This window comes from Microcebus murinus, chromosome 19 (genome assembly GCF_040939455.1).
Source record: "Microcebus murinus isolate Inina chromosome 19, M.murinus_Inina_mat1.0, whole genome shotgun sequence".
NCBI classification, from domain to species: domain Eukaryota; kingdom Metazoa; phylum Chordata; class Mammalia; order Primates; family Cheirogaleidae; genus Microcebus; species Microcebus murinus.
In genome coordinates this window covers 24,973,053-24,996,617 of record NC_134122.1, presented here as the reverse complement: position 1 = coordinate 24,996,617, position 23,565 = coordinate 24,973,053, and the positions used below count along the sequence as shown (strand labels likewise).

The 23,565-nt window shown below is 59.7% G+C and overlaps 1 protein-coding gene across 8 annotated transcripts in view; it reads left to right on the top strand.

The window, feature by feature from the left end:
- Window positions 1-23,565, top strand: part of TNRC18 (trinucleotide repeat containing 18) — an 81,921-nt gene that overhangs the window by 19,271 nt on the left and 39,085 nt on the right. For 4 of the 8 annotated variants that reach the window (XM_075995263.1, XM_075995260.1, XM_012759206.3 and 1 more), the window contains 10 exons: window positions 2,380-2,535; window positions 4,840-4,965; window positions 5,390-7,033; window positions 14,029-14,131; window positions 14,425-14,630; window positions 15,004-15,150; window positions 15,691-15,881; window positions 17,128-17,557; window positions 18,594-19,580; window positions 23,263-23,438. In XM_075995263.1, the coding sequence (XP_075851378.1) occupies window positions 2,380-2,535; window positions 4,840-4,965; window positions 5,390-7,033; window positions 14,029-14,131; window positions 14,425-14,630; window positions 15,004-15,150; window positions 15,691-15,881; window positions 17,128-17,557; window positions 18,594-19,580; window positions 23,263-23,438 (4,166 nt within the window). Of the gene's footprint in view, window positions 1-539; window positions 796-2,379; window positions 2,536-4,839; window positions 4,966-5,389; window positions 7,034-14,028; window positions 14,132-14,424; window positions 14,631-15,003; window positions 15,151-15,690; window positions 15,882-17,127; window positions 17,558-18,593; window positions 19,581-23,262; window positions 23,439-23,565 lie in introns of those variants that run through there. The other 4 variants (XM_012759207.3, XM_075995262.1, XM_075995261.1 and 1 more) reach the window with 4 other exon arrangements.

Here is a 23,565-nt window from a genome sequence, read left to right as displayed (position 1 = left end):
GCTCTGGCATGCCAGGTCCCAGGCACTGGGCTGTAGCAGGCAGCAAGGCAGAGTCCCTGCCCTCAGGGAGGGAGGGATCCGTTTTGTGGGGGCTAGACAGGCATTAAATATAAGGCCAGGCTGACAGATCTGTTTCTAAGTTGTCATAGGTAGACTTAGAGTCACGTGGGGCCTGCTTAGGTTGTGTGGGTATTGGGGGACTAATCCGGGGCTGAGGGGGGCCTGGAGGTGGGGCTGAGCGAGGCGGAGTCCAGATGGCAGGGCTGGTGCCTGAAGGGCCCAGAGGGAGGGGAGGCAGCAGGACAGCAGCAGGGCGCGCTTGTCTGATTCACGCTCGCTTCTGAGCAAGATTTCGGGAGGGGGCGTCCTCATAGCTGGAGGGACCGTGTGCCCATTTGACAGAGTTGCAAATTGGGGCCCTGAGAGCAGCACTGAGCGCCTGGGTCTGGAGTTCCGGGACCCATGCTGGGCCCGTGACGGGCAGGAGCCGTTGGCCAGCATCCGGCCCCAACGCTCGCTGGCCCTGGTGCCGCTGGGCGGGTTTCACAAGCCCGGGCAGGGTAGGCCCGGGCCACGGGGCTTCCGTGCGGCCTGGGCAGGAAGAGCTGGTAGCTGATGTAAGCCCTTGCGCAAACCTCAGGCTGCCGGCTTCCGGAGCCTTCCACCCGTCTGCCACGCCAAGGAGGAAGCCTGGCTCGGCAGGGCCCAGAGGCCCTGCTGCTCTGTCCTGGGTCGCATGGATGGACTGACCCGCCACCATGGCCCTGGGTCCCGAGGGCTTGGCCCTGGAGTCTGGTGAGGGGGCTGGGCTGGGTGGGGCTGGAGTGTGTGGGGAGGGGGCAGACACAGGTGGCGGTGGGGGTGGGGCATGTGGCCAGAGGGCATTTATCCACCACTGCTCTGCCTATTGCTGTCCCTACTCTAGGGAACTGAGGTGGAGGCCCTGCCCTCTTGGCCTGGATTTCCCCATTTGAAGCCCAAGGGAGCCAGGCTGGACATTTTGGGAGCCTGTGCTCCGAGGAGGTGGTCAGTGAGCACCTGTTGTATGCAGCCCTGCAGGAGGGGACTGCCGGGGACCAGAGGTTGGCCTGGGGTCTGTGAGCTCCCTGTAAGGCCACCTGGGTGGCTGAGCACACATACTGTGTCCCCCACACAGTCTCCACCTTCTCTGTGTCACCTGTAAACAGGGCCCCCCACCACAGGGACTCAGAGAAGGTTGCACAGGGACGCCATGGGCTGGGGCTGGCCAGAGTTGGCACCTGGGGGGTGCTATGCTTGGTGACCATCTGCTCAGCTCTGTGTTCAGGGCTGTGCCGCTGCCTCCTAGGGCGTGGTTGGGAGGATTTGAAGTCACCTGCTGAGTGTCCAGTGCCTGGTAGCTTTTTGTGAATGGGCGCTGCTGCTGTTTATTTTCATTCTTACTGTCGTGTTTCCCTCTTCACTGCACTTCTCAAAGGAGGGCATCGCTACCCCATTTTCCCAATGAGCTAACTGAGGCCATCAGGGTAGCCTCTGGCCCTAGGGCTTGCAGCCTCTCTGGCCTGTACCCCAGAGGCCTGGGTGCTGGGGCTTGTGAGTTGGAGCTCTGGGATGCAGCCAGGAGGCCTCCTGTGGGCCTGGCTGAATGGGGTGGGGCAGGGCATGTGTGGTTGCTGCCCGGGTCCTAGTTCCCTGGGTGTGGGGTCCTGCTGTCTAGAGGGGTGGCCCTGGGCAGGGCTCTCTTGAACCCTTAGCAGCTCCCATGCTTGCTCCTCCATTCATTCCCTGACTGGTTCCCTAACTCACTGTAGCTTGTGTGCCAGGGGGCTCTGGGACACCCTGCCCCGGGTGTATTCTGAGTCACTGGTCGTGTGACCAGGCGCTTCCCACCTCTGAGCCTTGGCTTCCCCATCTGTGAAATGGGCACAGGGCTGCCATGGGAGTCATTCTCTTACTCGAGGATGGTGTTCCCTGGTCCACGAGCTCTGCAGAGCTAGGAACCTGAGCCCCTCCCCTCAATGAGCCCCCACCTTCCTCTGTGGCCTTGGGAGGTCCCTGCCCCCTACCAGCCTCAGGTGTCCATCTGCAAATGGGGAGGGTGGTGCCCCCTTGGATCTGGGCTGGTTGCGCAGCAGGGATGGTAAAGCCCTCCTCCGAGGGTGCTGGGTGTGCCGGGGTGGGGGCCTGCTGCTTCTGGCCATCTCCTGGGGTCGTGTAGCTTTCTCAAGCCGAGGGTCTGTTGAGTTGACCCACGCCTGTCCTGGGGGGGCAGGGGGGATCTCCTTGGCCTTCTTGCCAGTGTTATGTCAGCCTTCCACAGTCAGGGGAGAGACAGGGGTCTCGGGGCGGTGGGGCGGTGGCGGCCTGGCTGGCTGCCTGACGGCCCCCTTCTCTCTGCAGGCGAGGCCTTCCTGGGCAGCTTTGTGGCCAGCGGGATGGGGCCCTCGGCCTCGTCCCATGGGAGCCCGGTGTCCCTGCCCTCTGACCTCTCCTTCCGCTCCCCCACCCCCAGCAACCTGCCCATGGTGCAGCTGTGGGCTGCCCATGCGCATGAAGGTAAGGAGCGTGCCAGGTGGGTGGGGCTGAGGGCTGCTGGGCCACTGCCCCTGCCACTCTGGCAACTGATGTCCCCGGCACTTCTCAAGTCTGCCCACTCTCCTCCACCTCCGTGGCCAGCCCCTCACTGGGGCTGGTGGGGCCCAGCCCTGGTCACCCAGCCTTCCTGCTCTTCCTCAAATGCTCTGTGCTTCCTCTTGTCGCTGTCACAGGGCCTTTGCACGAGCCATTCCCTCTGCCTGCCGCCCCTCACCCCACGCCACTGGCCGCCTCCGGTTCCTCCTGAGGACCCAGCTCAAACACCCCTCCTCCCCAGCCCAGTCCACCACTCACTTGTGACAACAGATTCTCTGCATGATTATTCTCGAGCTCTGAGGGCAGGGCCTGGTTTGCTCTGCTCACTGTCAGGTCCTGGGTATGCAGGAGGCTCCATCACCGCACGTGCGTGGGCTGCAGGGCTACGTGCCCTCTTTGTCACAGCTCGTCAGTGATGACCCTCGATGTGGGGGCTGCAGGCCTGGCTTCCCACAGGAACAGGCACATTCTGGACTTCCCTGGAAGTTAACTTCCCACTCTGTTCCTGAAGGGTGGGCCTGGGGACCCTGAGCTCCTCCCAAAGCTCTGGCTCCGATAGTTCCGGATGCCAGGTGCTGGGTCCCTCCTCCCTCCTGCTGGGTGCCCCTTGGATCCTGGAAGATGGCAGCCTGGAAGCACCCCCTGCTGCTCATGGCTCCCCATTTCCCTCTGTGGGCCTGAGTCTGAGTGCTCGCTGTCACTCCAAACCCTTTGGGGTGGGGCCGTGACAGTTGCATTTAGGCTGGGAGGAAATAGGTGTAGTCAGAAGTGCCCCCAGCCACAGGACCCCTCCCAGTCCTTAGAGCCCTGTGCCACTTGTACAGATGGGGCCACCAAGGCTGCTCCTCCCGAGTCCCCTGGGGAAGGCGTCTGAATCTAGGACCCAGGGTGTGCGCCCTGCACAGAGGGGACATCTTGCCTGGGCCTGACTGGTGTCAGCCCTGTTCGGGTGGGGTCCCGCCTGGCTCCCACCTTAGCCAGCATGGGCGGGCACTGCAGGGCTGGAAGAACAGAGGCCGCGTCTTGTGCCACCAGCTTGTTCCTCTGTCCTCCCTGATACTCCCCTTTCTCTTCTGCCAGCAAGTACAGGTGGATGATAATGACAGCAAACACATGGTGCTTTCTGTCCCAAGTGCTGCAAGGCAGCCCTGAGGTGGGGACTGTTAGGCCCATTTTACAGGTGACAGATGAGAGCAGAGGGACCCCATTGGAGCACTGTTTCCGTGAATAAGTGAGATAATGACAGCAGGTGTCAGTCAGTCCTTTGGTCTTATAATTGTTGTTAATGGCATCAGGTGGTATGGGGGTGGGGAATAAAGACGTTGGCCCAGTGAGCCAAGGACAGGTCCTGTGTCCCTGGCCCCAGAGGGAGCCACTGGTGACACAGGGTACCCAGGTCCCACAGGAGACTCAGATGGACTGGGGGCCCTGTGGGATTTGGGGCTCAGGCAGAGCATCAGGGCCCTCAGCCAGAGCCCCAGCGCCCTCCTGGCCGCCAATGTGCCCGCCAACCCACCCGGCCTTCTGGGCCCTGTCAAATGGCCTCTTGGGCCCCTGCTCGCCCTGTGTGACTTGGTTCTCTTCCTTTCCTATCTTTGTCCTGCAAGGTCCTGATTCTGGGCATTGCTGGTGGGGGGCGTTCAGGAGGCTGGGAGGACCCTTGGCAGGAGGAATTCCTTCTTGTCAGCTGGAGATGCTGAGTCTACTGAGGTTCAGAGAAGGCAGGTGACCAGCCCAGGCTCACTCAGCAGAGGAAGGGCCCATGTTGGGTTGAGGTGAACTGTCCTGGCTACAGGGTCTGATTACCTCTGCTGTATGACCTTGGGCAAGTGGTCTTCTCTGAGCATTGGTTTCCTTATCTGTAAAATTAGGATATTAAGAGTATCTGCCTCATGAGTTGTTTTTGAGGTTTAAATGAGTGTAACGGTGGCAAAGCAGTTGACAATGCTTGGCAAGCCATCACCATCCCCTCCTAGTTGGATCCATCTGATCCTTTTCCTGGGGAATTTGAGATCCCAAGCACGGGAGGGCTGCCTGGGCCTGGAGAGAGGCCCAAAGTCACAGGATTGGGAGGAGCAAGCATCGCCCTGGGGAGCTGGTGTGAAACCTCGGGGCTTCCTGCACCAGGGGCTGACAGCCAAGATAGTTTATTTCTAGGAAAAGGAAAATGCTGGAAGGAAGCTCCTTTGGGGAGGCAGGCAGTGGTCCAGCCCCGCTTTTCTCTTCCAGGCTTCTCCCACCTGCCCAGCGGGCTGTACCCATCCTACCTCCACCTGAACCACCTGGAGCCCCCCAGCAGCGGGAGCCCCCTCCTCAGCCAGTTGGGCCAGCCCAGCATTTTCGATACCCAGAAAGGTCAGAGGACAGGAGTGGTGAGACTGTGGGGCCGGGAGGGGGGCTTTGCTAGGACCCTCAGCACTGTCCCAGGCAGCTTCCAGCTCTGTCCCAGACTCCTTTTTGAGACCACAGCCCCAAGGCACCCAAGGGCTCCCTGAGCTGGCCATAGCTTCCAGAGCCTTCTTGTCCTCACAGAGCCCGTGAGACCCTCTGGGCAGATCTTAAAACATTGCCTCACCCCCTTTACAGAGGAGGAAACAGAGGCACAGGAAGGTCAGTAGGTGGCCATGGCAGATTTAAACTTGATTCCAACTATTTCCTGAGCCTGCCCTCTTAGCGGCTGTGCTGTTCATGTCCCTTCTTGCCCTGGGGACTCTGGGGCCCCTTCTGCCCTGGCAAGCGTGGGAGGTGGCCCTCGCTCACTGTCGCACTCTTTTCACAGATGGCTTCTACCTGCCCACCCCGGGGGCCGCGAGCGCCCTGCACTCTCATGCGCCCTCTGCCAGGACCCCTGGCGGCCACTCCGCAGGCGCCCCAGCCAAAGGCTCTTCGTCATCCCGGGAAGGTCTGCCCAAGGAGCGGGCGGGCCGTGGCGGAGAGCCACCTCCGCTGTTCGGCAAGAAGGACCCGCGCGCCCGCGAGGAGGCAGCAGGGCCGCGTGGCGTGGTGGACCTGACCCAGGAGGCGCGGTCTGAGGGCCGCCAGGACCGCGGGCTCCCGCGCCTGGCTGAGCGCTTATCCCCCTTCCTAGCGGAACCTAAGGGCAAGAGCGCGCTGCAGCCGTCGGTGCTGAGCATGTGCAACGGTGCAGGGGACGTGGGGCTGTCCGCGCTGGTGGCCGAGGTGGGCCGCAGTGGCGCCAAGGAGGCAGCCCGGCAGGACGAGAGCACGCGGCTGCTGCGGCGCACAGAGGCCCTGCTGCCTGGGCCACGGCCCTGCGCCTCGCCGCTGCCCCCGCCGCCACCCAAGGGGCCGCCCGTGCCGCCCGCCTCCGCGCCCGCGCCTACTGGCGTCTACACCGTTTTCCGCGAGCCGGGCCGCGAGCACCGCGTGGTGGCGCCCACCTTCGTGCCTTCCGTGGAGGCCTTCGACGAGCGCCCAGGGCCCATTCAGATCGCATCGCAGGCGCGCGACGCCCGGGCCCGCGAGCGCGAAGCCGGCAGGCCAGGGGTCCTGCAGGCGCCACCGGGCTCCCCGCGGCCGCCCGACCGGCCCGAGAACCTGCGGGAGAAGAACTCTGTCATCCGTTCGCTCAAGCGGCCACCACCCGCCGACGCCCCGCCATCGCGGGCTGCGCGCGCCTCCCCTGACGCCCGGGCCTACCTGCCCGCCAAGGAGCTGCTCAAGCCTGAGGCCGAGCCGCGGCCATGCGAGCGCGCGCCGCCCCGTGGCCCCGCGGCCCAGCAGGCTGCCAAGCTCTTCGGCCTGGAGCCTGGACGGCCGACCCCGCCCGCCGGTCCCGAGCACAAGTGGAAGCCTTTCGAGCTGGGCAACTTCGCCACCACGCAGATGGCTGTGCTGGCCGCGCAGCACCACCATGCCAGCCGCGCCGAGGAGGAGGCCGCGGCTGCCTCCAAGAAGGCCTACCTGGACCCTGGGGGCACGCTGCCCCGCAATGCGGCCTCCTGCGGCAGGCCTGGCGCCGACTTGCACCCTGTGACTCACGGACCTGGAGAGGCCTCGGCCATGCAGAGCCTCATCAAGTACAGCGGCAGCTTTGCCCGGGAGGCAGTGGCTGTGCGCCCTGGCGGCTGTGGCAAGAAGAGTCCATTTGGAGGCCTGGGCACCATGAAACCTGAGCCCACGCCCACCACTGTGGGTGCCCCGCGTGCCCAGGCCCGCCTCCCGCACCCTGGAGGCCCTGCAGCAGGTGGGGGCCGGCAGCTGAAGCGGGACCCTGAGAGGCCCGAGAGCGCCAAGGCTTTTGGGCGCGAGGGCTCCGGTGCCCAGGGTGAGGCAGAAGTTCGACACCCACCAGTGGGCATTGCGGTGGCTGTGGCTCGGCAGAAGGACAGTGGCGGCAGTGGCCGGCTGGGGCCTGGGCTGGCGGATCAGGAGCGCTCTCTGTCACTGAGCAATGTCAAAGGTAGGTCCTGGGTCTCACCCTGGCCTCATCTTCCCAGCCCCTCACCTCCGCTTTCCTTTTTTCCCTGTCTCCTGCCCTCCTTCCCTGGCACCCTCACCTCTCCCTTCCTTCCTGCTGCTGCTGCTCCTCTGTCCCACTTGTGGGCCGCAGCTGCTGTTGAAAGTTTACTGCTTTTTTCCATTATGCACATAGAAAAATGTGGACAATGCAGAAAAGGAAAGTGAAGAAAAAGAACCATTATATTTTCCCAATGCCCTGAACACTTTTGTATCTTCCCCTGAATTCATTTTCTTGTGCAGTTTGCTTCTACCTGCACTGATCCCAGCGCACGTACGATCTTGGGCTTTTGCACTGTTTACGTATTACAGTATGGGTCGTTTCCTCTGGCTGTATTGCAGACTCTTTATAAGTAGCATTTTTTTATGGCCTTTAATATTCTGTTGTGAGCATACACCATAGTTCAGTTCTCTGTTCCCTCGGTGGGCATTTCGTTTTTCCCCCTCTCTGATGTTTTGTGTTCAGAATGTTGCATCGAATATTTTTGTGCATTGCGCCTTCATGGTATTTTGAGTCATTTTCTAAGAATAGAGGTTCTTGGGAATAGACTAATGTGAAGCTTTCAATTCTAAGTCGTTGAGGGATGTAACTGTTGCCTTATCTACTTCCGTGTCCGCAGTACCCCGCCAGCGTGGGGCTGACACACAGTAGGTATTTGATAACTGAGTGAGTGAGTGTTTGAGGGATAGGTAGAAACTGGGGTCCAGATGTTCTTAGGGCGCCTTGACATTTAGCACCTAGGTGCTTTCTTAGGTAGAAATGTTAAGTGCTTGTTAGCGGTCAGTGCATCTGTTTTACTTTATTTTTATTTTTTTGTCTTTTAAAATTTTTTAATGCCTCTACCAGAAATGGCATATTTTACTTTAGATTTATCAGAATTTTGTTTTAATATTTTTTTAAAAAATGGTTGCTTATTTCAGTAGGGAAGCAGGGTGCATTTCTTTTAGTTACTAGTGAGGTTGAATGTTTTTCCAGAACTTGGTTGGTTGGTTGCATTTCCTGTGTCCCTTATATATTTCACTGTTGGATTCCTCCTGGGGTTTCGGAGAGTTGATATTTGTGGTGTGTTTGTTGGAACTCCTGACTTGGTCTGTCCACCTGTGGTCCGAGGACAGAGGTCATGTTTAGTGTACCGTGGTGAGAGCTGGGGAAGGCCATGTTCAGCTGCTCCTTGCCTCTGGGGACCTCTCAATAGTCAGCCCCCACCCCGGCTTGAGCCCCACACTCAGTTACCATAGCAAGCTCCCACTCGGCCCTCTGTCTGGGTCCCTGCCTTTGGCACCCACAAAACCCCCTTCCCTGCATCTCCCAGACTTCACCCCACAGGCTGCATAGGCACCTAGGGGCACATCTCCTGAGCATTCACCACTCTTGGCCTGGCCCCCCATGTCTCCCTGGGTTTTGTCCTTTGTCCATAGTGAGCAGCTGGGTCCCATTAGAGCTGCCTCTTGGTCCAGCTGTCCTTCTCCCAGACAAGCCCAGTGAGGCACAGGCCGCCGTGCTGATCTGCATGCACGCTGTGGCTGCACAGGACTGTCTGATCTCTGACCGCCCCTCTTGTTGTCCTGTGTTGCCCCTAGTAGTAGGAGCCTGGGCTTGGTTCGCTCTAGCTGCATCTCCCAGTAATGCCATTTTTACACCAACCTGCTGCCCCAGTCGGTATGGGGTACCTGGTGCCACACCTCCCACCTACAGTGCCCTCCCTGCTCTGCACGCCACGTCCTCTCATCCTCAGGGCCCAGCATCACCTCCTCTTAGAGCAGCCTTTGACGTGGACTGTCTCCAGCTGAGCTCCAGGTGTCATTTCATCCCAGGAGCAGACTCAGAGTCTTTGGATTTTGAATGAGGAGATGGGGCTCTGTCTGGTCTTAGAATTCTCCTCATCCAGTATAGCTGGCTCCAAGTGAGTAATGCTAAGTGCATGTTTGTTGACTGACTGAGCCCATTGCAGCCAGGGAAGCCCTGCCCTCTGCCCCTGGGTGTTGGAGGGGGCAGCTTGGATGAGAACCTGCCTTATTCTGGGATAAAAAAGTGGGCAATAGCCCTTGGACTGTAGGTGGCTGGCTTGGTGGTGGACAAGCCCCTCTGCTCAGAGGTTTGTCCTGTGGAACCCCCGGGAAGCAGATCTCTTAAAGCCCTTTCTCTGGGAGAATGCTCCTGTGACACGGTGGCACCTTTGTTGGGGGCTTGTGGTTCCCAGGGCCCACCCTAGAGCCCAGAGTGCCTGCCTGTGCCTAAGGGATCTGTGCCCATGGGGAGAGGCGTGTGCGTGCGTGTGTGCGCGTGTGAGAACAGGAGAGGGAGGGAGGATGTGGTGGCTTTGGGACGAGGTGTTCAGGGGTTTGTCTGAAGCTGCCTTTCTCTGTCAGTTGTAACGCTTGAAAAGGAGGCATCTGGATTCTTTTGCTCAACAAAAATCCCGTAAGAAGTGGTGGCTTGTCTCCAGGCAGCCCAGCCCCAGTGCTGAGCGACTTTGGAGGGCCGGAGGAAGTAGAGGCTCCAGGACAGGTCCCCCCAGCCGAGCGTGCGGTTGTCAACCCTGGTCTTCTGGGGTCTCGGCCCAGACTCCTACTATTTGGGGTGAACCCTCTGCCTCTGTCTATGGGCTCAAGTCCTGGCTCTATCCCTGGCCACTCTGTGACCTTGAACAAGAGCCTTGAGCCCTCTGGGCCCTGGGTTCAACTCATTTGCTCAATGTCAGCTGGGCTGGCCAGCACATAGTAGGTGCTTCACGAATAGGCATTTCTTTTGTCTGCTCATGTTCAGGCGTCAGGTGGTGCCTGCAAGCCTGAGGTCCTGCTTCGCGAGAGACACACACAGGACCTGGGTCTGGTCTCAGGGGATCTTGGACCCTGAGATGGACTAAGACAGGCGTCACCTGCATCTGTGAGCCCCACGTAATCGCTGCCCCCACGCCCAAGCGGCACAGCAAATAAGAGCAATCGTTGCCATTTAGCCAGTAGCTCCCGAGTGCCAGCTGCCCCGGAAGGACCAGCTATCATTGTGTAGATCCCTGCAGAGGGGGGCTGATACTCTCCCCATTCACAGATGGGGAGACTGAGGCCTGCAGAGGCGAGGCGGGGCTGAGCTGGAACCCTGAGCTGAGGCCTGTCTGTCCCACCTCCTGTGTGGCAGAGGCAGGCTGGGACCAGTGGTAGCAGGAGGGCTGAGAGGGTGTCCCCACCCCTGCCATGGCTCAGAGGCAGGAGTAAGCTGTGTAGCTGAGTAGATGATGAGCCGGCCTGAGACAGCGTGGCCGTATCTGGAGGGCTGCGCAGATGGAGTCCAGGAGGGGGTTGCCATGGGAACGGGGCCTCGGCCCGAGCCTCGGGCATATAGCGGCCATGATGTATGTGGTGATGTGTGAAGGGGCAGCTGCTGCCAGGGACCAAGGTGAGGGGTAGATTTTGCGTAGGGACATCCCTGCCCTGTGGGTCCTGGGGCGGGGCTGGGCTGCTGGGCAGGCCTGCAGAGAGGGACGGCAGGGATTCTGCTATGCGGGCCCATGCTAATGGTGCCACCTCTCGCTGGCTCTCTGCGTGGGGCCATGTGCCTCGGTCAGGAAGACCCACCCCAATTACAGCAGGGATGCCTCCTTGTTAGCCTTGTGACCTCTGCCTCAGTTTCCTCCTCTGGGGACCTGCCTCCGGGTTGATGTGAGTTCCTGTGTGCAGAGTACCTGGAGCCCTGTTGGCACAGGGGCAGCTTTTAAGTGCTGGCCTCTGCGTCCATCACTCACGCTCGGGCTGGGCTGGGGTCCTGTGTCGCCAGGACCCCAGAGTGGGCTGGCCCTCTGCCCCGCACACCTCAGAGGAGCTAGTCCCTTTCCAGGCTGGGTGCTCCCTGGGGTGGGCACTGCAGTGGAGCCCAACAGAGAAGGGTGGGTGAGCCCTTCTTGTTCGCTTGTCCATGGGTAGCCAGAGGGGGGTTTTCAGAGCTTCTACAGATCATGTTGTGACCCTGCCCAGAGTTCCCCTGGCTTCCTCCTCTCCGCTTGAACAAAATTGAAACCACCTTCTCTTTGGAGGCCTGCACTGCCCCCTGAACACCTACGGTGCCACCCCATCTCCAAGAGCCCTCTCTGGCCTGTACTCTGTAGCCACTGTGGTCTCCTTGGTACTCCTCAGGACATCCCTGCCTCAGGGCCTTTACACGTGCGGTTCCCTCTGTGCAGCGCACTCTTCCTCTACAGTCCACTGGAGTCCATTCATTCATCCATTCACCGTGGGTGTATTGAGTGCCTCCTCTCTGCCAGGCATCATGCAGGGGGCAGGTGGACAGTCAAGGTGGGGCTGTTCGAGCCAGGGCAGTGCACCTTGTGATGGAGGAGACAGACAGTGAAGGGCCAGTAGGCAGAGTAGTAGATGCACACTGTGGTCGGTGCTGTGAGGGAGATAAACAGGAGTGTGATGGAGGAGAGGCAGTCAGGGAGGGCTTCCTGGAGCAGGTGGCATTTGAAGCTGACTTCTCACAGGGGGGAGGTTGAGTAGCCCAGGGCAAGGACACTCTGGGTGGCCCCATGGCGGGTGGTGAGGGGATGAGTGTGACTGGCATGCACAGAGGCTGGGGACACACTCAAGAGGCCAGCCAGGCCCCAGCTTGGCTCTGTGGAGCAGCAGGTGGGAGCAGGGGTTAGAGGGGGCAGGGCGCCACAGCAAGAGGAGAGTTGAGCCAGTGCTCAGCTGAGCGCAGGGGTAAGGTATGGAGGGCGTGTCACATTTCTTCAGGAGACCAACTGGACTTACAGGGAGCAGCCTGGGGCTCTGGCCCTGGTGGCCCTGGGGACGGCAGTGCCCCAAGATGGGGCCAGCCAGCAGCCAAGTTTCTGGTGTAGGTGGTGCCTGGCATGGGAAGCCCCTGGGACTGTGGGGGGTGACAGCCAGGGCAGTGGACAGGTGTCCGGGGCTGGGGAGGACAGAGTGCTGGGGCTGAGTCCAGGCTACGCTCCGAGTGCCTGTCCCTTCTAGGGGCATCAGGAGCATCATACTGTGCCCAAAGCCCATCCCAGCCTCCAGGAGGGCTCAGTGGGCATGAGGGTGGCACCCCAGGTAGCCAAACCTTTGGGATTCAGCCAGGCCACCATCTCCCTTGGGAGAAAGACACTGGAGCCCATGCCCTGCTGTCTCCCACAGTGGTGGGACTCTAGGCCCTCTGGGCCCCAGCCTTGCTTGAAACCTGTCGCTGCCCTTCTGGGCCTCAGTTTCCTCCTGGGGCCCACAAACAGGCCCCCTTCCAGTCCTGCCAAGGGGTGCGGGGTGTGCTCAGCCTCCTCTTTGATACGAGAACGATGTAGACATGGGTGGGCAGGGGCGCCCAGGCTGAGCCTCCCCCAAACGCAGGTCACTGCCCTTCCTCCACCTGCCTCCCGTGTGAAGCTGAGCTGTCTGCGTGGCATCTCTGCCTACTGTGGCCCACAGGACCTGACTCAGGGGGCCAGGGATGCACCTCGCCCCGGATTTAGCTGCTGGGGCTTCTGATGGTAAAGACGGAGTCGGGGAGACAGATGGTCTCCCTTGCTGCGGGGCCCCCTCCCTCCACTTCAGAGGACACCAAGGCGCCCAGTTGTCCCGGGCCCACCTCTGAGGCTCTTGCCAGGTGCCCGAGGCCCATCTCCAGCTGCCTCAGTCGTGCAGGCCACCCATGCTGGGCTGCCCGGCCATCCCCTGGTGTGTGTGGCCCCTCAGGCTCCTGGGCTGGGTGGCTGTGCCCTCTCCCAGGGTCCCCTCCTCTGCTTCTGGGACTGGTGGGTCCCCACGTTCCTGGAGGGAAAGGGAGGAGCCCCACATCCCGGAGCCTCTCCTGGGCGCTGCTTGTAGGAACTCCTGGTTTTGGGGGTGCAGGAAGGGAGAGAAGATGGGGAGACGCTCAGTCGCAGCATAACGTGTGGGGGCTTTGCCTGCGAGGCTGTGAGCTTGGGACTGCTGGAGACCCTCAGGGGCCCGGGCAGGGCCTGGGTCTCCAGCAGAGCAGTAATGTCTCTGTGCTGTGGCTGAGCCCAGGGCGACAGCCTGTGGTGCTGGGCTGGGCCCCTGGGGGCCAAGGCTGGCCATGGGTGTCTGCCCACAGCACCCCAGGTGGCCACGGAGGGTGTCAGCCCCAGCCAGGCAGACCCTAAGAGCAGTAATTCGTCAGACCCAAGCCTCTGCGAGCGGCCCCTAGAGCCGATGAGTAGGTTTCCCAGCCGCACGCCCTGTGGCTTCTGCTGCCAGGGGCCAGCTGGCTCCTGTGTCCCTGCCTGCCTGCCCAGTGCCAACTTCTGCCTGGTAGTGTGAACACCCAGGAAGAGGGGCCAGGGTGGATACAGGGATGAGGAGGGTTGGGGACAGACAGTGCCTTCCACAGGCCCCCGATCCTCCTCTGCTCTGGGCCTAGAGTTCAGGACCTGCCTACTTGGGTTGTGGGGTTGGGGTGGGCCAGCCGAGTGGCATCTCCCATTCTAGACCATGGCCCCTTCCCACCAAGTAGTGCTCTTTGGTTTTATTTTCCTGTCTTGATTTAAAAATATACTGTGTTGGGACAGATGGAACTGTACGGTGGGGGTAGCAGCGACCCAGGCCCAGGCTTCCTAAAGGTGGTGCCCCTTTTTTGGGCTGTGGTCTCCCCTCCACCTGGACCTCAGCTCATCCTCTGCCAACCCCACCCCAGGACCTGCCTTCTCGTGCACCCAGCCTCACGCTTTATTGCTATGTGATAACGTTTTACAATGTTTTCTGATAATACCCAAGGCTGATGTTCTAATTGTGGGCACAGTTGTCCGTGCAGGTGATGAAGACAGGCTCTTTACGGGGTGGGGGTGATGGAGGGGACATTTCCTGGTAGGTTGGGGCAGAGGAACCGCACTGGTGGCCGTGGGGACTCTGTGGGGCCCAGGGAGGGTGGAGGCAGTGGGCAGGTGGGGTGGGTGCCGGCTGGGGACTCATGCCCACCTGGCCCCACAGGGCACGGCCGAGCAGACGAAGACTGTGCGGACGACCGGGCCAGGCACCGGGAGGAACGGCTGCTGGGGGCGAGGCTGGACCGGGACCAGGAGAAGCTGCTCCGGTGAGGGCAGGGAGTGGCTTGGGGGCCCGGGAGTGGCCTGGGGGCAGTGGGGGGAGTGGCGCCATGGTCCTGAGAGCTGGAGCCGCTGGTCCAGGACTTCAGTCCTCAGCGTTGGGCTGAGTGTGGGAGTCCTGAGGGCCCCTCTGTCCTGAGCTGAGCATGCATCTCTTTGGAGTATCCTGACCCCATGGCCTGGCATCTGTTTGTTACTTGGGGCAACCTCTACTCTCCCCCTCTCATCCCATCCCTCTGGGCTGTCAGAGCTGTCACGAGGCCTCTGTCCCTCCTTCCAGGGAAAGTAAGGAGCTGGCCGACTTGGCCCGCCTGCACCCCACCAGCTGTGCTCCTAACGGCCTGAACCCCAACCTCATGGTGACTGGGGGCCCGGCACTGGCAAGCTCAGGTCGCTGGTCTGCTGACCCTGCAGCCCACCTGGCCACGCACCCCTGGCTGCCCCGCTCGGGCAGCACGTCCATGTGGCTTGCTGGACACCCCTACGGTGAGTTCAGGGCAGGGGGACTTCTTTCCTCTGGAGGAAGGGGTGAGGTGGGGAGGTAGCTGGGGAGGGGGGGAGCCCTCAGAGCTGGCTCCTGCCCACCCTTGTCTGGGGACCTGGGGCTTCCACTCTTTATTTGTCCAAAGAGGGAATTATAACAGCACCTATTTCTGGGGGGCCCTCTGCCATGCCCGTGTGGGGCAGGTGCCCAGTGGGGGTGGCTCTGTGGGCCTGTTTGCAGGGCCCCTCTGCCCTTGGTTTGGTTCCCCCTGGAGGCCCCAGAGATTCAGGGACTGGGCAGGGGGGTGATGGTGCTGGGCCTGGGGCTTCCCTGGGCCCTCCCGGCACTGACGTGGGCCTGGGCTTCTCCTCCTAGGCTTGGGCCCCCCCTCTCTGCACCAGGGCATGGCCCCTGCGTTCCCACCCGGCTTGGGGGGCTCCCTGCCATCAGCCTACCAGTTTGTCAGGGACCCCCAGTCGGGCCAGCTAGTGGTCATTCCCAGTGATCACCTGCCTCACTTTGGTAAGTGGCTGGCAGGGCCTCCTGCGGGGGTGGGCAACTTAGCAGAATGGGGGGTGGGAGGCAGAGGTGTTCAGAGAGAACACGCTGAAGTCGGCAATTTCCATGTGTTTTAAAGCCTTGAGGTCGTTGTTTTGATGAACTCTTGCTTGGAAACCCCATAAGGAGAACCAGAGCAGGGCAGCCTGGGTGGGGACTTGGAGTCCCCTATGTGGCCCCTGTCCCTTTGGGAATCCACTTTGCAGACCACTGGGGGGTGGGAGAAGGTGTTTGAGTCCCACGGTGGCTCTAGTTCAAGCTCGCATGCTGGCCCGCTCCAGCTGTGAGGCCGTGGGGATCTCCCCCACCTGGCGTGTGGAGGGGGCCGTGTCCCTGGGCTGTGTGCACACCTGGCACGTAGAGGAGGACAGTCCCCTGCCCCCAGGAAGCAACTGGGGGCCCAGCAGCGCTGTGTGGGTGCCCCTCCCTGGGCCTCAGCTTCCCATCTCTGCTGGGTGGCAGGGTGTCGGGACGCAGGTATAGCCCTCTCCCTGTTCTCCGCAGCAGAGCTGATGGAGCGAGCTGCGGTGCCACCCCTATGGCCTGCCCTGTACCCACCAGGCCGCAGCCCCCTGCACCACGCCCAGCAGCTACAGCTGTTCTCCCAGCAACACTTCCTGCGGCAGCAGGAGTTGCTGTACCTGCAGCAGCAGGCGGCCCAGGCCCTGGAACTGCAGAGGAACGCACAGCTAGTGGTGAGTCCGGGAGGATGGGGCAGAAACGCCAAAAGGTTACAGACGAGGGAGGGAGGCAGAGGTGGGTGGTGAGGGAGGGCTTCCTGGAGAAGGCTGTGTTTGAGCAGAGACCTGAAGGAATTGGCCATGGAAGGGCTCTCCAGGCAGAGAACAGTGTGAGCAAAGGCCCAGGGGTGGATGGAGCCTGGGTGGGCAGGGAGCGGTGGGGCAGTCAGGCAGAGAGGCGGCCTTGTGGACCAGGGAAGTTTGGATTGGTTGCCGACAGGGTCCCATGGGCTCCCACTGCTGCCAGAACCCAGCCTGGCCCCTCCCCTGCAGGTGGCTCCTCAGCAGGCACAAGCAGGCCTGGCCAGCTGCCTCTGATGCCTGAGTGGCTTGGTCCCATGAGATAGGGGACAGGGCTGCCCTGCGTGTGGGTAGACTCTGAAAATCTAGAGTCCTCCTGCCTCCTTGAAGGCGTTCCGGGACGTCTGTCCTTTGCTTAGCCCCGTCCCATCCTCTCCCATGTAGCGGCCGCTCTGGAGAGTCAGCCTTGTGGCAGCAGCAGCAGCAGCTCTCGGGGCTTGAGCCCTGGGTCTGAATCTTAGCTCTGTGCGCCCTCGGGACAGTGACTTTGCCTCTCTGGGTTTTAAGTGTCCTCCAGAAGCTGCGATGCTGGTAATCGCTGCCACTGGGTGGTTAATGACTGTGCCAGCGGCCAGTCCTTGGAGCATTTTCTGGCGTGTTTTGTGCACTGGCTGTGTTGGAGCCGGCTCCATCCCATGTCCTCACCAAAGACAGGAACAGGTTCCTCCTGCCCCCTTGAGGTGTTCTGAGGCCCGGAAGGGATAATGCAGTACAGTGTCCAGCAGGTGGTGAGCGCTCCGTGAAGGTAGCAGGTGCTGGGTATGGGGCAGCTCCTTCATCTTCAGGAGCCATCATGCCCGCACGCAGCCTCCGTGCCCTGACCGTGAAGGTCCCTGCTGGGCCAGGGTCCAGCTGAAGGCCACCCCACCCCCAGCCCTGGTCCTAAGGGGCCCACTGAGGCTCCCCACCCCCAGCCTTGCCTTTTGGGGTTCCGCACAGAAGGCTGTGGTTGTTACACGTGTGCTGGGACGGAATGTCCATCTCAGGCCTGGGAGGGGGTTGGCGGCCTGGCCCCTGGATCCTGCCTGAGGTTCTCCCCGGGCGGAGGGACCCTGGGGACAGGGCAGGTGCCAGGTGGTGGCTCGTGCCACACTGACCCTGCCTGCGGCCCCCTCCCCAGCAGGAGCGGCTGAAGGCCCAGGAGCACCGGGCAGAGATGGAGGAGAAGGCAGGCAAGAGGAGCCTGGAGGCCACGGGCAAGGCCGGCCTGGCTGCCACGGGCCCAGGGCTGCTGCCTCGAAAGCCCCCCGGCTTGTCTGCCGGCCCCACAGGCACCTACGGCAAGGCCGTGAGCCCACCACCATCTCCCCGAGCGTCCCCTGTGGCTGCCCTGAAGGCCAAAGTCATCCAGAAGCTGGAGGACGTGTCCAAGCCGCCCGCCTACGCCTACCCTGCCACTCCCAGCGCCCACCCGACCAGCCCACCGCCTGCCTCCCCACCGCCCACCCCTGGCATCACCCGCAAGGAAGAGGCCCCCGAGAACGTTGTGGAGAAGAAGGACCTGGAGCTGGAGAAGGAAGCCCCCAGCCCCTTCCAGACCCTGTTCTCAGGTGGGGGCAGCTACAGCCCCTGGGTCTGCCCACACTCCAGTTAGCTCTGGCACCGTGGACATGGCCCTGTCCATCCGTCCGTTCAGGCTGCATTCGTTCATCTGTCTCTGCCTGGCTCCTGCCGTGTGTCAGGCCCGAGCACATGGTCAGACATGCTCTTCCAGGCCCTCCTTAGTGGAAGTGCCACATTAGAACTCACTCCAGAAGGTGTCGTTCTGAGCATTCAGCCTGGCCAGACCTGAGAAATACTTAGCACATAGTCAGTACTAACTGTCAACCTGGGAGGTAACAGTTTTCCCCACCCCACACCCTGCATGCACACACGTGCTCTTCCTGTGTTCCATGTCAGTGGGGACCTGCAGCAGGTGGCTTTAGGGGCTAGGACTTGTGTTTCTCTTCCCTGGGGGCTGTTAGGAGTGTAAGCCTGCACTTAGGATTTGGGTTCAAATTCAGATTCTGGCACCAGTGCTTCGTGAGCTCGGATGAGCGGCCGCCCCTCTCTGGGGAGATTTGGTGCAATGCTTGGGGCCAGGTGCCTGCCACAGGTGTGCTCCATGCCTTTCTCCCCTGCACATACAGCCCCTGCTCTCAGGGAGGTTACATAGGATTGTTACTGTCATATTGTCAACGGTCCCCAGCCTTACTGGGGGGCACCAAGTTCTTGTGGGTAGAGGCCTGAGGACACACCAGCTGGGCCAGGACCATTATGGTCTTCACAGACCTTGTTATGCATTTGCTTCTAGGCCAGCCTTGTGCCGGGCACAGAGTGGGAGGGGTGAGAGAGACAGCTGCAGTTTTTGCCTTTGAGACCACAAGACCCTGGGGACAAGATGGTGACCTCTGTCTCTCTGTGGCCCCGACGTGCAGAGGGGCCCTGAGATCTCCCAGATCTCATCTGGAAGAGCTCAGCCCTGCTGCTGCTCAGGCAGAGGCTGGCTGTGTCCTGGGTCTCTGTTCTGGGTGTTGGGCAGGGGTTTGGTGGGGATGGGACATCAGCCCTCTGGGACCTCCATGCTGACTTCAGTGTCCTTTGCAGATATCCCACCCAGGTACCCGTTCCAAGCCCTGCCGCCGCACTACGGGAGGCCCTACCCATTCTTGCTGCAGCCCACGGCGGCTGCCGATGCCGACGGCCTGGCCCCTGATGTGCCGCTCCCAGCTGATGGTCCTGAGCGCCTGGCACTTTCGCCGGAAGACAAGCCCATCCGTTTGTCACCCTCCAAGATCCCAGAGCCGCTGCGGGAGGGCCCGGAGGAAGAGCCACTGGCCGAGCGGGAGGTGAAGGCGGAGGTGGAGGACATGGATGAGGGCCCTGCAGAGCTGCCGCCCCTGGAGTCACCTCTGGCCCTGCCCGCTGAGGAAGCCATGGTGGCCTCAAGCCCCGCAGGTGGCTGCGGAGGAGGTCTGCTGGAGGCCCAGGCGCTGAGTGCCGCCGGGCAGGGGTGCACTGAACCTTCCGAGTGCCCAGAATTTGTGGAGGGGGCTGAAGCTCGGTTGGACTCCCCGAGCCTGACAGAATCCTGTGCAGCTGCCTTAGACTTGGGGGAGCGGCTGACGCCCCAGACTCTGGTGGAGGCCAAGGAGGAGCCCGTGGAGGTGCCGGTGGAGGTGCCCGTGGCCGAGGCAGTGCCTGAGGAAGGCCTGGTGCAGGTGGCCCCGAGCGAGCCCCAGGCCAGCCTGGACTTGTCAGACTGTGACATGCCCACCAGGGAGGGACAGTGCCCGAGCTTGGAGCCCCAGGAGGCCACACCAGTGTCCAGCAGTGCCTGCCACCTGGAAGAGGCAAGCTCTGACCCGTTCCTGCCCTGCCTGGAGGACCCGCTGGCCGGCATGAACGCCCTGGCGGCGGCGGCGGAGCTGCCCCAGGCCAGGCCTCTGCCCTCCCTGGACGCTGGGACCCAGGCCTCGGAGAAGCTGGAAGCGGCTCAGGGCCTTGTGCTGGAGAAGAGCTTCCTGCATGGCATCACCCTGCTGAGTGAGATCGCGGAGCTGGAGCTGGAGCGGCGGGGCCAGGATGCGGGAGGTGAGCGCTCCTGGGGTCTAGTTCTGTGGGTTTTTAAAAAAAATTTATAAGATTTTTAAGAAAACCCCCAGAATATGGTTTATTCATATTCATTCTTTAAAAAAATTATGGTAAGGTAAACGTAACAGTGTACCATCGTGACTGTTTTTAAGGGTCTAGTTGAGTAGTGTTAAGTACACGCACGTTGTTGTGCAGGCAGCCTGGGTTTCCTGGTGGTGAAATTTCTCCTCATTCTGTCAGTGGTGTGTTTTATATTAGCAGGATTCTTTGGGTTGCAAGGGACAGAAACTCCAATTTAAACTGGTTTAGAACAAGGTGGGAGGAAATTTATTGCTCTTGGAACTAAAGTCTAGCAGTAATCAGGTAACTTCAGGTATGGCTGGATCTAGGTGTGCAAATGAAGCCATCAGGAGCTTCTCTTTTCCTACACACCCACCCCCTACTTTTCTCTCTGTTGGCCTCATTCGAGGCACGCTCACTGTTCTCATGGCGCAGGGGGTTGGGGGGCCCCAACAGGTCCTCCAAGGCCCATGGGCCTTCTCAGCTCAGTAGCCTCATGAAAGAGCCACCTCTCTCCTGGTGGCTTTGGCACAAATGCCTAGATTCACTGTCTTTGGCTGACTGAGGTTCATGCTTTTTGCAGCAGCAAACCCTGTAGCTAGGGAGATGGACCAGGCTGGTCATGGCTGGCCTTTTGATCAGGGGTGTGTCATCTCTGAGGTGTAATTGGGGGGGGCCCAAAGAGAACATGGTGTCTTCAGCAGAAGGGGCATTGAATTCTGGGCTGGGCACAAAGCGACTGATGTTCAGTGTAGAAAACCAAGGCAGGCAGCCATGGTCCCACCGCCCCACACCTGGCCTGGAACCAGAGGAGGGGCCCAGGGAACAGCTATTGAAAAGGTATTAATATCCTCACCATGTTTTGGTGTATTTCCTCTAGAGTGTTCTCTACACACACACATACACACACACACTCGCACACACACCCACACACACTCGCGCACACACACGCACTCGCACATGCACATATGCGCACATTTACTTCTAGAATTAAAGTCATCTCATAAATAGTGTTCTATAACATAGCCTTTTCACTTAATATGTTCTTTATTAGTCATTTTTCAAAGCTGTGGCTTTTAAAAAACATTTTTGTGGGAACTACCCAGTTTTCTGCCCAGGGGTGGCCTCGCCCTTCGAGGACCTAGATTGTCAGGCATTTTTATTTGCCTTAAAAAAAATTTTGTTTTCTTTTTGCTGTTGCAAACAACATGATGGTTGTCCTTGATGAAAAATCTTTTTCCATACCTCTGATTTCCCTCGGATTATAGTCCCAGAGGTAGAATTGTTGGGTCAAAACAAGGCCATGTTTTCAAGGCTTTTTGATTGTCATGGTCAAATGGCCCCCCAAGGAAGCTTGGGCAAGCTGTGCTCCTATTGGCCCATGTGAGAGACGCCCCCTTCCCCATTGGGCCTCTGTTTTGTTGTTGTCCTACAGTACATCGCTGTTTTTCTCTCATTAAAATAGTTCAATAGAAAAAAAATTTTTCCAGAAGAAAATGAAAATCCCCTAGATCACAGCTCCCACCTGGCAGTGGGTTTTCGGCGGGGACTGGAGAGGGCAGAGGGCAGCTGGGAGGGGCTGTGGTCAAGCCGGCCCCTGCTGGGCCACAGCCCTGGATCACCTGGCATGGGGGCCACCACCCACTTCTCCCTCCCTCTGCGCTGGGGCCTGGCCCGGCAGGGGTTCCAGTGCTTCTGACTCAGTGTCACTGGGGGTCTCCGGGTCACCTCTGCTGGCAAAGCCTGGTGAAGGCTGGTGTGCTGGTGTGCTGAGGCTGTGGAACTACTTACCAGAGGCCGGGTGGTTTCACAGCTCTGCAGGCCAGAAGTTCCGAGATGAGGGTGTCGGCAGGGCTGGTGTCTGCCGAGGATGTTAGGGAATCTGTGCCAGGCCTGTCCTGGGCATGTGGATGGCCGTTGTCTGTGTCCTTTTGCAAGTGTCTTTGTCTCCACATTTCCCTTCCTATGAGGACACTGGTCATAGTGGATTAGGGCCCAGCATACTGAATTGGTGGGGACACAACTGGACCTATAACCGCTGGCTTAGAGGTCACTCAGACATCTTCTGTCAGTTGAGGCCTCAGGAAGACTGATTTGTCAGAGGGTGGAGGTGACAGTGTTGTACCTTGGTTCCGTGCCTTACGCAACCCCTAAGACTCTCATGTCTTGGAGGGTATTGGAAGGGTAGGGTGGCGTAGAGGCGGCACCTTGAGGTGGGCCAGACGGCTTCAGTCTAATACCAGCCCCTGGGAGCTGGTGGCTTTGCTGCCTTGTGGCCTCAGTTTCCCTAAGGATATAGAAGAGCAAAACCAGTGATTCTCAACGAGGGGCCATTTTGCCCCCAGCAGGGATTGGCAATAACATTTTTGGTTGTCAGAGCTTGAGGAGAGCGCTGCTGACATCTAGTGGGCAAGGCAGGAACACCGCCGACGTCCCGAGTACTGCAGAGGACGCCGGCACAGCACAGGCTGACCGCAGTGTGGACGCGGCCAAGGCAGAGGAGCCCTTGACAGCACAATTACAGATGTTGATCTTCTGGAAATTTGTTCACTGATGAGAGAATGTGCTTTTTTTCCTCAAGCACGCATGGAATATTCCATAAAATTTTATTTTAGATCACAAAGAAAAAATGTCAATTAAAAAATTAAAACTTATTTTAATTTGGTAGAGACAAAAGCAAGGTCTCTTTTAGTGTGGTTGGAGCAGACTTTCTGGAGGGCAGCTGGAATCTCTGTCAGAGAGAACAGCACACACCTTGGTCACATTAATCACGCTGGTCAGAATGTTCCTAACACACGTGTCTCAGCCGTGTGCTTGCCAGGCTATTACCAAAGACATCAGAAACAACCTATATGCCACCAATGGGGGGTTATTTAGATTAATTAAAACTTATCAATGCAAGAGAATTCCAGCCTTCTTGTTAGGTTTATATATAAAAATATAAAATTACTGATACTGTAGTGTTTTTGACCTTCAGACATGACGATTTTTATCAGGTTCGGGCTAATAATGAGGTAGATCTGTTTGTTATGTGCTCACATGAAAAGATGTTAAGCGGAAAAGAGCAAAGGGTGATATGATATATGCTGATACCATTTTCATAGTTATAAAGGCTGTCCAGGTATGTTGTATTTTACGAGGCATAAACGTTTCTGGAACCATCTACCAGAAACTGCATGACAGTGGCCTCCCCAGGGAGGGACCCGTGTGTTGGGGAGCAGGAAGGCTCTTATTTCTTCACACCTGTCTGCTTGGTTTGTGGTTTTTATCCTGGGCTCTTTGTTTTTCGGATCACGAGAGCCATGCATATTCACCATAGAAATTCTAAGTACAGACAAACAGAAAGAGCCTGTCCTAGAAAGAAACTGTGGCCTTTGGCGACTCCCCTGGTCTGCACCAGCTAGCTTTGGGAATGGGACCATGCTGCTTGTTCTGTGTTCTCACCTGCTCTTTTCTCGTCCCATAGTCTCCTGTGTCTTGCAAAGGCCTCAGCCCAGTCGGCACTTGGGGGGCGGGGGCTGTGCTTGCTTTGGGCCTCTGTACCCCCTTGCCCCAGGAGCACTGGTGGGGCACACACAGCCCCGCCCGCGGGGCAGGCCCATCACCCGCCTCTTGTCTGCAGGTGTGGAGCGGGGCCTGGCCGTGCGGCCCTCGCTGGAGAGCCTGCTGGTGGCCGGCAGCCACATGCTGAAGGAGGTGCTGGATGGCCCCTTCGTGGACCCGCTCAAGAATCTGCGGCTTCCCCGGGAGCTGAACCCCAACAAGAAGTATAGCTGGATGCAGAAGAAGGAGGAGCGGGTGAGCTGGTCTGGGGTTCTCTTCCTTCCAGTGGCCTTTGTGGGGGAGGCGGAGGCGGAGTCTCTCCCACTGATGCCATGTGCTGGTGTATGGCTGGCTTTGGCATCAGGCCAAGTTGCATCCCGCT